Below are 15,503 nucleotides of genomic sequence, written 5' to 3'. Positions count from 1 at the left end.
ATGCAGGTACTGCTAACACACAACACTGACTGGCTTGGGAAGTATCGAGGGTCTGGTCCCGTTGTACTCAAGCCAAAGACCACCCAAGAAGTGTCGTCTATACTAAAATACTGCAACGACAACAGGTGGGTGTGTTTGGGCTTGCTGTGTTTACTTATCGATCTACTGAGTATCGTTAAATGTTTTGTGTTCGCATGCGTCGCGTGGCAATCTCGAGCATGTCTGCGATATGATAATGCCGACGACTCTGACGAGTAGTGTTGTGCGAAGTAGATACAGAAAATTCGCTTGTTTTTGTTCTGTTTGCTGTAAAAATTTCTTGCGCGTGTGAACATACAGGTGGATCGTACTGACGGCACCATGATCCTCGTAGCTATCATCTTACAACCCAAGGGATAGGGTTCGTACTTGCTAGTTATTGTTTATTCTAAACCCTTTGAAATGTCCACAACATTTGTTTCTAAGGAGTTCAAAAATGATATGAAAATCTATAGTTTTTTGTAGTTTTTTGTAGGGGTATGTCGAATTGTACTATACAATCCACCCTCTCCGCCTGTAGTGACTACCCTAGTCAGCCGTCAGAATCTATCTCCTCATCTGTCGTATTCCCTCATACGTTATTCCGACATTCGTTACGTCTGCAGCATAGCAGTGGTGCCACAAGGGGGTAGTACAGGGCTTGTATTTGGCGGTGTGCTTTGAACCACTCTGTTCTGGTCCCGTTACTCTCCCATACGCCGACATCCACCCCACTTCACTTTCTCATTTCTCATGTATCGTATTGTCAAGCGTTATTCCGTCATACGTTACTTCTGCAGCATAGCAGTGGTGCCACAAGGGGGTAATACGGGACTTGTGGGTGGCGGTGTACCTGTACGTGACGAGATTGTTCTGTCCACTTCCCTGATGCAAACCATCGAGAGCTTCGACCCAGTCTCGGGTAGGTTTGGCTTTCTGTGCAATCTGTTTGCTTGTTTGTCAATCGCTTGATCGACGATAGCAATATGTACTTCGCATGGTGCAATACCCGCTATGGTGCATGGTTTATAGGGTTTAAAAAGCTGTCACAACCTCATCTGGACGCTCTCACCCCCACGGTCACTGACCCACCAATCCCACACCCACCCGGTAGGTATCCTCACATGCCAGGCCGGCTGTATCCTCGAATCACTGGACGGCTATCTGGCTGACCGTGGATTCTGTATGCCGCTCGATCTGGGTGCTAAGGGGAGGTATTGTATTGTTTTTTTTGTTTGAACGCATTCGCTGACTTCTTTGTGAGTACAGCGTGATTACTTGGGCTTCTGTATACGCCTGTGTTGGTGTGTCTATGTTTGAACGCGTTAAGGTATCGGTACGCGACATCGATATTTAGATTAGCGCCTGCGTCTGTGTTTACAAGTACGCGAATATGTGTGTTCATATATGCGTGTATGTGCATATCTACACCCGTACGCTAACATGTTACGTTACATGTGCATAGATTTAGCCAAGTATGCGTGCGTGGGTTTTTACAAAGGCGCGTATCTCTCTCACTTCTCATGGACACCTACGTATATGTCTATAGTCACTTGTCAATAAATTAATACAAGCGCACAGTCCCATTCAAATTCATACCCAAGGTGTTGCCTTATGTGTATCACAATCAGCCTTGATAATCGCAGGCAATTTTCGCTGCTGTTTCAATATTCTCTCAAACATATATATTTGTACAATGGGACAACATGTCAAAGTAGTTATGTCTCACTGATCTTACATTCTCACATATATATATATATATATATATATATATATGTGTGTGTGTTATGTGTATGTATATATATATATATATATATATATATATGTGTGTTGTTTATGTATGTATATATATATATATATAGTTGTTTTGTAATCGTTTGCTGTTCGATAGTAGCAATTTCTATGTTCTCACACATATGTATAGGAACTTCCCATCACATATATTCTTATATATATAGGCGTCCTATATTGTCACATATATACTTGTACAGTTGTCTTTATATTTGTTGCTGTTGAATTGTTGGGCCTCCTATATTCTCACGTATACATACCCGTACGGTTGTCGTTTTACTCGTTGCTGTTATATTGCAAGACTTCCAGCGATCACCCGTTTTGCACCCACTCCCATCATATTCAATCCATAAGTGACGCTCACCCAAGCTGTATTTTCACTGCACCCCTACCGAACCAGCTGTCAAATTGGCGGAAATATCGCCACAAACGCCGGCGGCATCCGTTTCGTGCGCTATGGGTCTCTGCATGGCACAGTGCTGGGCCTGGAAGTAGTACTCCCCGACGGTACGGTAGTAGACACCATCTCCCCCTGCCGCAAGGACAACACCGGGTACGATATCAAGCAGCTGTTCATAGGCTCCGAGGGGACGTTGGGTGTGGTGACACGTGCGTCTCTGTTGACGTCCAGTCGAGCCAGTGCGGTGAACGTTGCGCTGCTGGGATGCGAGTCGTACGAGAGTGTCGTTGAGCTGCTTGCCCAGGCCAGGGGCATGCTGGGTGAGGTGGTGAGCGCGGTATGTTGCTGTGCGTGTCTTAGAGCTAGGGATTGTCGGATATCTGGGGATGGATACCCCCCATATAGGCCTCAGATCTACATAGGTCCTCATGTAACGCCTATGTTGATATGCTGCTTACCCGCTGGCAAGGGGTAACATAACAAACGTTGTGGGTGTATCACCTCGTCGTGTTTGTGTCGAATAGTACAGATGTATCCGTGTATATACTTTAGAGCGTAGTATTAGGTGCCGGTCCTATGGCTGGGCTTGGATGTGGGGCCTTCTGAGGGGACTGCTACACTGCTCTTCAAGGCCGGAGGCGTTCATGAAAATCTATCCCTAATGTCTTCTCATAGCTGGTGTTCATTATAGCATGGCAGAGTACTCACACCTATCCCTACATGTCTTATTGTAGGTTGAGTTCCTGGATGACTCTTGCATGGATGTAATCCAGACCAACCTGCCTGGGGGCACCAATCCCCTGTCTGCCAACTACCCCTTCTATTTCCTGGTCGAGACCTCTGGGTCAAACAACGATCACGACACGGAGAAGCTCAATAAGTATCTCGAGAGCGTTATAGAGAGTGGTGTGTGCGTCGACGGCACGGTTGCCATGGATACGGTATGAGTACATGTAGACGTGCGTGGTAGCTGTGAGCTCTGTGTGTGAAGAATGCGTGCGTTATTGAAGAGACTATCGTAAGTACGGTAATATGTTTGTCTCTGAATATGCAGTGCAATTTCTCCCCCTGCATATGTACTAGCGAATGCATGGCTTGTCCGTGCGTGCACATGCATACTTAGAATGTATATTGCGTCTGGCGATGTACCGCACGCGCTGCATCTTACTATAAGGAACTTACTATAAACCCTAAAACCCTCAGAATCACATGACAATACACCCGGCCTTTTATTATGCCGAAAGCTCGGCGGTACGTATTATGAGATGCCCTGTTTAATGGTGAGAACTCGATTTCCAACAGACTCAGCAAAAGGCTCTGTGGGCCATCAGAGAGGAAATTTCTGGCGCGCTGTTGGGCGATGGTTACGTTTACAAGTACGATATATCTCTACCCGTTTCCAAGATGTACGATATCGTGGAGGACATGCGGAAACGATGCGAGGTGTGTGATCTAACTTGCTATCTGTGGCATTTCTCACGCTTGGTCCAAAACTCGAATACTGTTGCAACGTCCTACATAAGCCGACCCTGAAATTGTTCAGCAATCACTAATTTTCTGTCGTACACTGAGGTGTGCACTGAGACGTTATCCGACGATACAACACACGTTTAACTTATTGATTTTCTATGCGAATTTTGCTGCTGTTTGGCGCTTTACGTTCAATTGCATACTGTGTACCATATGTGCCTTTGTAGATACAAAATGGATCAGTTCGTAGCCGTATCATGACAATAAACCCTTCTACTTTACTATTCATACCTCGTCACACGTCCATGTCTTTACGCATTTCACACGCATTTGCTGTGAAACTTGTACGCATGGTACTGATCGTAAACGCCCCAACCACTTCTGCTGCTGTGTACAGGGATTGACTGTACGAGTGTGCGGGTACGGACATATTGGAGACGGCAATTTGCATCTTAATATCACTTCCAAGGAGTACAATCCCGAGCTGTTGGCCAAAATCGAGCCATACGTTTACGAATATACAGGTATGTGTGGGGTGTCTCCGGATTCAGCTACCAACGTAGGCTTTTTCTTCCCGAGAAACGATAGTTGGATGGCTTCGCGCAGGTGCACTACTGTTTTTCGATAGATTAACATATCTTCTATATTGTGAAATCGTAATATTCTGCGGTGTACATCCGTACAGTCTATTTCAAATCAGCGAATAGTAAATTATCTGCTTAGAATGTGTACTTATATTTAATTTCAAGCCTTCACTGTGAATCGTCTCCGCGACGTTATTTATATACCCCAATCACTTTTGCATATTCCCATGTTCTATCTTGTTGTGTCTATCACATCACATATCTCGTGAAAGGTAACTGCCACACTCTACTATTTAGTACAGCAACACTCTGCATGTATTCATATTGTTCGCAATTATATGTCAGGGTTGCTCAATGCACTCGGTGCATTATTTATTTTGGTACCTTCGTATTAGGCGCACCCTGCCTCGTTATTGACCCGAAATCAACAGAAACACACATACCGTATTCAAACATTACATCTGCCTTCGTCAGCCTCTCGAATGGTAACTTATCCAATGGATCTTCTGATCTTCGTCTCATTCAGCGGGTGAAAACGGCAGTGTCAGTGCGGAACATGGACTGGGCTATATGAAGTCCAAGTGTATCCACTACTCCAAGAGCCCAGCCGCGGTGACCCTGATGCACCAAATCAAGAGCCTGTTCGACCCCAAGGGTATACTGAATCCCTACAAGCTCCTTCCCCCAAATTCAGCGAACAAATAGGGCCCAAATCACTTTAATACAGCAACCCCGACCCTTACTACTACTGAGGCCTGGCTGGATAGTACACGGACCTCGGATTCGTCCTTTTTTCCTAACCGAGTGCAGTACGTATGGGCTGGTGTCTCTGTCTCTAGACACATGGTGTCTGGTGAGTACGCCGGGTGTGTATATCATTGTCCCACCTGCTCCCGTGTCCTATAGCTCGCTCGTCTGGTGATAGATTAAGGCCTGATATATTTGGCGTGGCCTGCTGAAGTGGCTCCTGGTCCGCGTAAGGTGTGCTTAATTTGATACCCATCTCATCGCATGGGGCTCCAATGCAGTCAGCCCTCCGTCCCAAGGACCCAATAGATAACTATCAGCGTTGCTCGCTGAATTGTCTCACTCTGTGGTTGTTACAGCTGTGTGTGATAATAGAAACCCTGTGTAGGTCTGGAATCTCCACCGCGACAGAGTGCAGACGGTCGGCGGTAGTAGCTAAAGCCTCACCACTTTGAACCACATACGGCAGCTGAGTGTTGCACGGGCGAGTATGACGAACTGGCCACTTATGAATTAGAAGTGGGTACCCACGTGATTAATTATTAAATGAGCGTTTCTATGACATTGCGACCTTTGTGCTGTACAAACAGGAGCTAGTGCACTACCCTGAGGTATTGCCGTGCCGTTCTCTAATTTATTTATGTATTTCAAATATATAATAATCTGATGTACTTGTCAAATCTCAGGCTGCGGTGTATACATCTCTGTGAGATTGGACAGTATATAATCGAACAACGGAAGTATACTTTTTTTTTCATACCTGACACAGTGGGTACCCAGATGGATGCTACTGACAATACACTTGTAGGCCGAGAAAATTTCCATCTAAAGTCTTCAATATAAGCTAATACAGATGCTAACAAGGTATGTATTCTCCTTCAGACCACCACATGGAATCCGATCACAAGTTAGGTCATAATGATATGTTAAAATATACGAAAATCATCAACAATAAATTTCCAGAGGCGGAGTCGAACCGCCGACCTGTTGCGTGTGAAGCAACCGTCATAACCAGCTAGACCATCCGGAAGATGCTATGCTTCAATAATATCAAATATTATACATGATATATTAGATCTTTAAAGACCGTGCGTTGAAAGTGTGTGCATGTACTACTACATAGGGCTGTCATAGATTCGGTTGGATATACTTGTGATTTTAGTAAATACCTTCGTAAAACAAAATATAAGAGTCTGGAGAATTCAAAAACAAAATTTCCAGAGGCGGAGTCGAACCGCCGGCCTGTTGCGTGTGAAGCAACCGTCATAACCAGCTAGACCATCCGGAGGATACAATATGTTGCCAATTACGCTATATATTATCAACACATATATAGTTCAAAACAATCTCAGTCGGCCGAACTAAATATTGTCACCTGTGTTATTAAAAAGGCTGACTTCCTGACGGCGTCCAGAGAATATGTCATTCTAAATTGAAGCTAGTGCTTTAGACGGTATACATCAGAAATCAAAGGGTGAGTATTATCACTGCGCTTGTACGTAAATATCAATCCACACAAGGCAATCTGAGTTCACTCCTGAAACTTAGAAAGTAACTGTCTTACTGACTGCTAAAAAAAAATGTCATAATAGCAAGTCCACTCCTGGTATTAACTGTTTTACAATTGTGCTCTGATAAATAGCAACAAAAGTATTTCCAGAGGCGGACTTGAACCGCCGACCTGTTGCGTGTTAAGCAACCGTCATAACCACCTAGACCATCCGGACAATGTCAATATTGTTTTTTACTTATTATATTTTAAGTTATCTTTGTGGAGCTTGGGCTAACACTCAGTTACTCGCTTTATTTTTTTATCTCACTGCACTCTCCGACTAATACATGATATTGCTTACACACTTGCATGAACTAGAATATTGCAGTACATGTTTCTCTTGTGCGAGTAGCTAAGTGGTGAGGTATCTTGAATAAATATCGTAACTTTATCTAGCAAAATGAAAGTTGCAAACACAGTCCTGTCTGCGTTGAAGCATACATTCTTACCGAGAATCGATAGAATCCGAGCGTGGTTTATGCAAATTAAAGAATGGATACTGCACAAGTTGCTACCTCTGAATATCTCATGCGTATAGACTGGTTGCAAGCTCCTATTAGGCGCGGCTACTAAGATGTACGCATGAGCATCTGTGTGGACACAAGTATGTGCACATCAAAGATACACTGAATATATTATTACAATGTTGGGTGCAAAATTGATTTTCATTGGGTTCATTGACCGATAGCAAGCCAATCGGGGAGTAATTTGCGAGTTGGTTCAAGACCTTAGGCACACCGTAGAACTTAAGCAGTTACGTGGGGATGAGGGCTCTGTATTTGCCGCCTCAGTGGAACAGCAGGTCCGTCCGACCTACAGCAAACTCTGCCACTGTCTCCAAGTTTGTCAAGGCAACAAAGAATGGACCTCGCCAAAGGAAAGTTCAATGCCAAAGAATAATAACCACCCTAAGACACCATTATATCCCAGAGTTCGGAAAGCGCTACCAATATGACGGACTTGTGGGGCCTCTCGGGAGGCTTGTAAGTATTTTTTTTGTCCACGCGAGTTTTGCAGCAGACAACGATATGTGTCACATTCTGTTGAATTTGTTGATGTAACGCGCTGTTTGTGGTTATTTGCTGCGCCTTCGTTTATTCTACGCGAGAAGTAACCCGGTTTTCTGCCTCGGAACAGCGTCTTTTGCGAGCGAAATAAGTGAGTTACACCAAGTGTGCAGATGTGCTACTTGGTACCGCTTTGCGTGAACGAGTTCAACATTATAAATTCACCATGTCACGCACAGATGGTATCGTGCCATAGATACGATTTATATACACTTTCTCGCCAGAGTTAGAGTTGGTGTCAGCATAGTGTGCACATCTTTATCCGTTGGGGTTCTGTATTACCTCCCTGATATATATTCACGAGTCCAGCCACCGACTCGCGAACCCATGTACCTAAAATATGTGCTATTGCCTGTGCAGTTTTCGAGGGCAATTGGTATGGCTCTGCAATAAAGCAAAAGTTTCGCTATATACAATACAGCAGTACTGAATGGCAGCTCCATACTCAGTGGCCAAAAATGTCGAGTCTGAGGTAAGCTTGATATACACGCTCATTGGATGTTGTGCGGCAATTTTTGGTGGTGCATGACACCGTCTGATCGGATCCAGAGTTCGTCCCGTATGAACCAATAACAGGTATTTTTGATTATATGCGATTATGCCAATCGTAGTTTCCCGCTATGCATTGTTTGGCTCGTACATGTCGATACTCATGACGATACTACTCATTTTATGGTGATTGTGTGGAAAGGAAATGCGCAGTGCGATTGAATCTATGATATCGTCAAACTCTGGAAATCTGATCCGGACTACATGAGTTGGGTGAGTGTTGTAACGAAGCAGGTATAGTCTTTTTTTGGAGTTACCAAAGAAGTATAGCTATATGATGCCCAATGACTTATGATACAGGCTTCGCTACTGTGATTATAACTTTTCAAAGTGCCGCCAGTCCGCAGATACGTAAAGAATGGCCGAAATTTTCCGTGCATAAGGTTTACATGTTTTGAGCGCTCGTCGGAATAGCTTTTTACAATGTCGTTTATATAATGCCTTGTTGTTGGGTGAAAAGATATGACTTGTCTAGCAATCGGTGTGTTTGCAGGCAAGTCAGTGGGCAAAAGCATTATAAGAACAAATCACTGCCACGACTCTCGATAGTTGTAGTTCGATTATGGCGATGATGCTTAGTCTTGTGAAGTCCGCCAGTCCGCAGATGCGTAAAGAATGGCCGAAAATTTTCGTACATAAGGTTTATATGTTTTGAGCGCTCGTCTGGATAGCTTTTTACAATGTCGTTTAGATAGTGTCGCGGGGTGAAAAGAGATGACTTGTCCAACAATCGGTGTGTTTGCAGGTAAGTCAGGGGGCAAAAGCATTACAAAAACAAATAACTGCCATGAATCTCGATAGTTGTAGTTATATTATGGCGATGATTGCTTAGTCTTGGGAGGTTTTCGGTATGAGCATACAATACGATCTCAACATATTGTTCCTGAAGCACGACGCCTCTGCCGCGGCATATGTGAAGGCGTATATTTCTATTCTTTTATCACAAACAATGAATTTATCTGTGCGATAGGAAGTAAAGAACTCTACTAGGGCGACAGTGATTTGTGGGCGGCTATTAGTAGAATACAGTAAGTTTATTAAACATCAAAGTGAACTTGCTGTACACTGGCTGGGAAAATAAATATTTCAAATTAAACTCAAGGTCAAATTTGATTTCGATTCTAGTGAAGATCGCAGGAGATCGAGGATACCAGGCGTAATTGAGGTGCGAGCCACAATGTCAGCCACGGGTCAGCCACGGAATAATTAGACGATCTCGTCATAGAGGTTCTATGAGATGCGCTTCTCATAATGATTTTTTTTTCATTTGTGGGCGGCTATTAGTAGAATACAGTAAGTTTATTAAACATCAAGGTGAACTTGCTGTACACTGGCTGGGAAAATAAATATTTCAAATTAAACTCAAGGTCAAATTTGATTTCGATTCTAGTGAAGATCGCAGGAGATCGAGGATACCAGGCGTAATTGAGGTGCGAGCCACAATGTCAGCCACGGGTCAGCCACGGCACTAGCATTGTTAGAGAGTACAGCGAACATACGGCCTTTCGAGCGTTCACCGTACAGAGCGACGACGAAGATCGCTTGTATGAGATCCTTTGCGTTTTAAAAATGATAAGTGATGAGAAAAATGAACTTAAGTTGCAAGTAAAGCTGGCAGTCCATCATATATGGCACGGTTGCCAAAATGTATAACCCTAGGCACCATATCTCAGATAACCCCACCCGCTGACTATAGCTGGAGCATACGAAGACAGTGTGATACGTGATACTTTTGTCAGTGGGTGATGGATAAGCAGGGGTGTGCCGTTCCAGCGGTCAGCGGTGGCGGATGCGGATTAATTATGCGATATCGTCATGGATTTCCTATGGGATGCGCTTCTCAATTTTTTCATATGTGGGTGGCTACTAATAGAATCCAGAATGTTTATTGAACATCAAGGTGAACTTGTTGTATACTGGCGGTTAACCATGACATTGTATCAGTGAGCACACGGTAATGATACTTTAGACGACTTTCGTTATTCTATGTCACACGATTCCGGTGGATAAACGCCATTTTATTTGTTTTGTGAGCCGTCGAACCCCGATGCCATCTAACTTGTCAATCTCGTGACCTGTTGGCACTCTACAGATTATGGGTCCGATATTTCGATACCAAGATTGCAAATGTCTTGCGGATGATGGTGATGTTGTTTTCCGATGATTCTTTTGTGACTGGTGTAGTGGATAAAGATTTAGTCACCAATCCAGCGACTGAACGTGAGACCATGCATTCGTAGAGCACAATTGAGTACGGCAGCTATTTGCGCATATATCCCCAGGGAATGGGACAGACCGAATGGTGTGCAGAAACCATAAAAGAAGTGCCTTTCCGTTCGAATCCGAGGAACCACGTCGACTCTATTGACAGGAATAAACGTATCAATTTCAATAGTACTCACAAGTGTTTCTGATATAGCATCGCATACAACATATAGAAATTCCCTGAGCGGATGTATATGGTTTCCGTGAGCTATCTGAGCGTCAAGCCTTTTTTTATTCAATTTTCTCTAATATATCAAGTCATTTATTCTCCGGCATTTGTGGCTCCTGTTGAGGCATTAATATTCGTGGCTTGGCTGAGAAGGCAGACGTAATAATATGGAGTATCGAGCTGGTCTTTAGCGCAGGGCTTGATTATCGAGTATGGAAGTCCAGAAGTATCGTGATAACTGTCTTGTGATTCTGTCAATACTTGCGACACCAGTTAGATCACTGTATATGGTGCCGTCTTGCGGGTTTGAGCTTGTCCATTCCGGGAGCAGAGGCACGGCGAGACATAATATTAATTACATTAGATAGCAGTCCATCATATATGGCACGGTCGCCAAAATCAGAAGATATAGACTCCAACGACGTGTCTGACGTTGTGCCTGGTTATCTGGACGTTCACCTGTGCTTCATTCGTGTTGCGCCATCTTATAGTTTGCCTTTCTCGTGCGGACACACATATGTTACACTTGTACCTATTTTCGTAAACAGTTCAATCGTCCTTCGTGATTGAGATTGGGATAGCGTCATTCGGCCTTATCGTCTCAGCAAAATTTGGGACAGCAGGTGCAGATTGATATGTTCGCATCACACAAACGGCAAGCGACATTCCGAAAAGGATTTGATAGAGTATGCAGGAACCTGAAGCGGATGGTGGAACCTAGACAACGCGGATACACTCATATTCACATTTTCATGGAAAGCTCATGCATCCCCCGCGATTGTAATTGGGTACGCGTTGCCGTCGTTGCCTTTCGCCTTTATTGTTTCCATAGCAGTTTGAACAGTAGGTACATAATGGGATAGTCGCATAAAATCAACGGAAAATGTCATTTTGAAGACGGGTTTGTAGAGTGTGCAGGAGTTGGAGCGTATGGGGGAATCCACGTCGAACATACAGACGCTGGTCGTGTGAGTGTCAAATCCTGACGGATTATCGATCGAGATTAGCAACTCGCTCCAGTGTCATGTCGTTGAGGTTTTGGCAGCGCCATAGCTGATGCCTAATCAAAACAAATAAAATGCCTTATTGTCTGTTTCGATTCTGTCATAAAAATTGATCATACCGGCGAAGATCGTTGTCCACGCGAAGAGTACACAAAGAAAGTCATGCTATCATTTGGTGCTATCTGTATGTAATGCCAGCATCGATGGTGAACTCTGCGTTTTTCTCACACGCATGAGATGGCCCGAGTGTTGCTTCCGTCAGTTTGGCAAACCAATGTCCTTTGAATTTCTTTGAATTTTTCATCGTTGGTATCTGGGAAGGTTGGTAGTAAGAAACGTTAAATAGTGTTCATTTCCACGAAGGTTTTATTGGTTTTTAATTTAAGTAATGGTCAACTCGGGAAGTCGAAGTGGCGTTATCTGCCATTGATTTGCATACTGTTCTCATTGGCTTTTGCAATTGATCAACCGCGGATTGCTCTCTGCACGATACGGGAGTGTCGTCTGGTTGCGATGTACCGTCGGGGTTGTGCTCAAGATCTTGTTGGTAGATTGTTGAAGTAGTTTATTCTTATTTCTGTATGACCAACAGGTTTCTATGTTTCTCTCAACTTGTTTGTACTTCACTCGATGACCAGAGCTGAGTGTATACGAACGGGTTCCTTTCCCTCTGACCCATTTATCTCCGCTTGATCAGTGACGTGTAAAACTAAGTTCGACAAACGTCGGCACAGACCGAAACAGTACTATATCCACGATTCTTCAAAGCAAACTGCAGGATGGATTCGCAAGCCGTCTGATGTTCATGTGATGTGCTAGATTGAATACACACGCACGCATCAGTTCTAGCTACATTATTTGACAAACTTCATACAACATGACTCAGTGATCATAAGGTACCTACTATTAAACAGCAAGTTAGTAGCACACTGTAATCCGGGAAGGATTTCAGTCATTGTCAAACGTTGTATCAGTAAACATTCGCACTCGGCAAAGCTCATTGTGTTACGTAGTTATCACAGGTTCAGATTTGAAAACTACTAGAACCGATTAGATAGTTCAAGTACGTGGCTATTCATGTATAGTTGCAAAAAGGTATAAGTATTCTGGCATACCATGGAACCATTTTCAACGCATGTAGAAAAACAGCGTACTGGGTGACCATAAACTATACAATACTTGATACAAGAGCCTAGCGTTATCACATTCGGCGAGGTCCATTGTGATACGTAGCGCTCTCAAATTCGGAATTGAAAACTACCATTACCGATCAAATAATTCAAGCTCGTAGTTCTTCATGTGTAGAGATGCAAAAAGGGAAAAGTACCCTATACCTACTAAAAGGGAAAAGTACCCTATACCTACCATGATATATTGCTTGTGAAAAACTAGCATACTCGGTGACCATAAACCATACAAGGCTTGAAAGCTTAGCGCTATCACACTCGGCGAAGCTCATTGTGCTATGTAGCTCTCACATTTGTAGATTTGGAAACTATCAAAACCAATTAAATATTTCAAGTTCGTGGTTCCTCATGTGCAGAATTGCAAAAAAAGGAAAAGTATCATATGCCTACTAAAAGGGAAAAGTACCCTATACCTACCATGATATATTGCTTGTGAAAAACTAGCATACTCGGTGACCATAAACCATACAAGGCTTGAAAGCTTAGCGCTATCACACTCGGCGAAGCTCATTGTGCTATGTAACTCTCACATTTGTAGATTTGGAAACTATCAAAACCAATTAAATATATCAAGTTCGTGGTTCCTCATGTGCAGAATTGCAAAAAAAGGAAAAGTATCATATGCCTACTATGTGTATATATTTAATACTTAAAGCCAACATACTCAGTGACCATAAACTATACAATTATTGAGACAAAAACTTAGCACTAACACGCTCGGCGAAGCTCATTGTATTGTGTAGCTCTCAGAAGTTAAGTGTTGAAAACTATTAGAGCCGATTAAATAATTCAAGTTCGTGGTTCTTCGTGTGTATATTTGCTAAAAGGGAAAAGTACCCTGTGCCTACCATGGAATATATATAATGCTTGTAAAACACCAGCGTACTCATTGACCATAAACTATACAAGTCATAAGATAAAAGCTTAGCGCCATCACACTCGGCGGAGCTCATTGTGTTATGTAACTCTTACAAGTTAAGGATTTAAATCTATCAGAACCGATCAAATAATTCAAGTTAGTGGTTCTTCAGGTGTATAGTTTTAATAAGGGAAATGTATCCTATGCCTATCATGGAAATATATTTAATGATGTGAAAACCCAACATACTCCGTGACCAAAAACTATACCAGTCTACCCACAAGTTTTCCAGATGAGAACGATATCACATCGAAGCAATCATAATGAAAGTATGGGGTCAATTTGCCACAGACATTCTTGATATATACTGTACATATAAACACTTCTAATGCTATTTAGGATGACTACTGATGTTGGCAAGGGGCAGTCAGTAGTGCTAGGTGAATTGCCTATACAACAAGAGTATGTGAGATACTAATATATAGAGGAGTAAGTTTCCGCCCGAAAAGGTACATTTCTGGATATTTGAAATTAGAAACGACTTTCACTCTCGATCGCGAACAAAAAGAAACTTAGTTCTTTCAGTTGTAGTGGAACTTCCAGCTCTCTATTTCTAATTGCAAAGGTGATATTGCCTGATCGATATTCCGAATGTAGTAATTTATAGAAGTCACGACCGTCGAGTTGAGGTTAGAAAGTGCATAGTAAGAACAACTGACATATGTAATAGAGGTATTAAAACTCGAAAACAGGTCGACATGTTCGAATATAAATATATACCATAAGCCACTAGATTTGAAGCAACTAATCAACGCAAACTTAATTTGTGACTAAATATGACATATAGAATAATAAAATATACACAAGTAACATATTCCGGATGGTCTAGCTGGTTATGACGGTTGCTTAACACGCAACAGGTCGGCGGTTCAAGTCCGCCTCTGGAAACATTTTCTATATTTTTCGGCACGCGCTGCGTTTCGATCAAGGTATGAGGCACAATCATAAGAAGTGTTTCGAACTAAGTAAATGCTGGCCCTGTAGAATAAGTTTTAAAAAGACAAGACTGTTTTTGAGATAATTTAAGTTTTCGGTCGTAGAAGTTTGGCGGCAAAGTTGCACATGATGAAAATGAAAGAAAGAAATTTATTTGATATTTAAATTAATAATATTACTGACGACTTGAAGGTATCCTCCGGATGGTCTAGCTGGTTATGACGGTTGCTTCACACGCAACAGGTCGGCGGTTCGACTCCGCCTCTGGAAACCTTTTTTCTACATGTATAAAAGATGCTTATTGGTTTTATTGAAATGCTAGGTTGCACTCTCTAAGATATTGAAAGTATAGTGTCGTGTCTCAATAATAGGATGATACTGAATTCATTAGTGACGTGCCGGATAATCTTGAGTGGGACTCTTGTTTATTATACGTGACAGGCCGATACAGTCATCAGCAGGCCAATAGGTACGGAAAGTGAGTAATTTTTACTTAAATTGTCGGTCAGAATGTCCGGTGCAGTTTGCCTATGTTGTTGGCACCGGATTTACATGCTGCATCTACGCTGTAAAGTAATTGAAACTGAATCAATTGCATATACACACGTAGAACCGACATCTATTCTTGTTGTAGCTAATACCTATGCGACCGTCGAAGTACCAAGTACAATACACATACTCATTCTATATATGCCAGTATGCACATACACAGAGACACACAAACACACACACACTATATACATTATATATATATATATATATATATATATATATATATATATACTATAATAATAATACTANACACACANATATATATATATAATATACTATATATATATATATTA

General features: G+C 42.5%; 1 protein-coding gene and 5 non-coding genes across 6 annotated transcripts; 3 read left to right on the top strand and 3 right to left on the bottom strand.

Annotated features, from left to right (window-relative positions):
- Positions 1-5,563, top strand: SARC_06088 (D-2-hydroxyglutarate dehydrogenase, mitochondrial; the record flags this gene model as incomplete). The annotated part of the gene is made up of 8 exons (XM_014300014.1): positions 1-125; positions 819-940; positions 1,133-1,232; positions 2,210-2,546; positions 2,944-3,150; positions 3,512-3,652; positions 4,077-4,203; positions 4,790-5,563. 8 exons carry the CDS (start codon positions 1-3, stop codon positions 4,966-4,968), a joined length of 1,338 nt encoding a protein of 445 aa, XP_014155489.1. The 3' UTR covers positions 4,969-5,563.
- Positions 5,564-5,966: 403 nt separating this feature from the next.
- SARC_30131 lies at positions 5,967-6,040 on the bottom strand. Its single transcript has one exon. It is a non-coding gene; the product is annotated as a tRNA-Val (tRNA).
- A 184-nt stretch (positions 6,041-6,224) lies between these two features.
- On the bottom strand, positions 6,225-6,298 carry SARC_30130. The gene has a single exon. It is a non-coding gene; the product is annotated as a tRNA-Val (tRNA).
- Positions 6,299-6,663: 365 nt separating this feature from the next.
- Positions 6,664-6,737, bottom strand: SARC_30129. Its single transcript has one exon. It is a non-coding gene; the product is annotated as a tRNA-Val (tRNA).
- A 7,799-nt stretch (positions 6,738-14,536) lies between these two features.
- SARC_30128 lies at positions 14,537-14,610 on the top strand. Its single transcript has one exon. It is a non-coding gene; the product is annotated as a tRNA-Val (tRNA).
- Positions 14,611-14,855: 245 nt separating this feature from the next.
- SARC_30127 lies at positions 14,856-14,929 on the top strand. The gene has a single exon. It is a non-coding gene; the product is annotated as a tRNA-Val (tRNA).
- Positions 14,930-15,503: the final 574 nt, after the last annotated feature.

Source organism: Sphaeroforma arctica, assembly GCF_001186125.1.
Source record: "Sphaeroforma arctica JP610 unplaced genomic scaffold supercont1.421, whole genome shotgun sequence".
In the NCBI taxonomy this organism is placed as follows: domain Eukaryota; class Ichthyosporea; order Ichthyophonida; genus Sphaeroforma; species Sphaeroforma arctica.
Note: the sequence above shows the minus strand (reverse complement) of the source record. Positions and strands in the feature narration are given on the sequence as shown.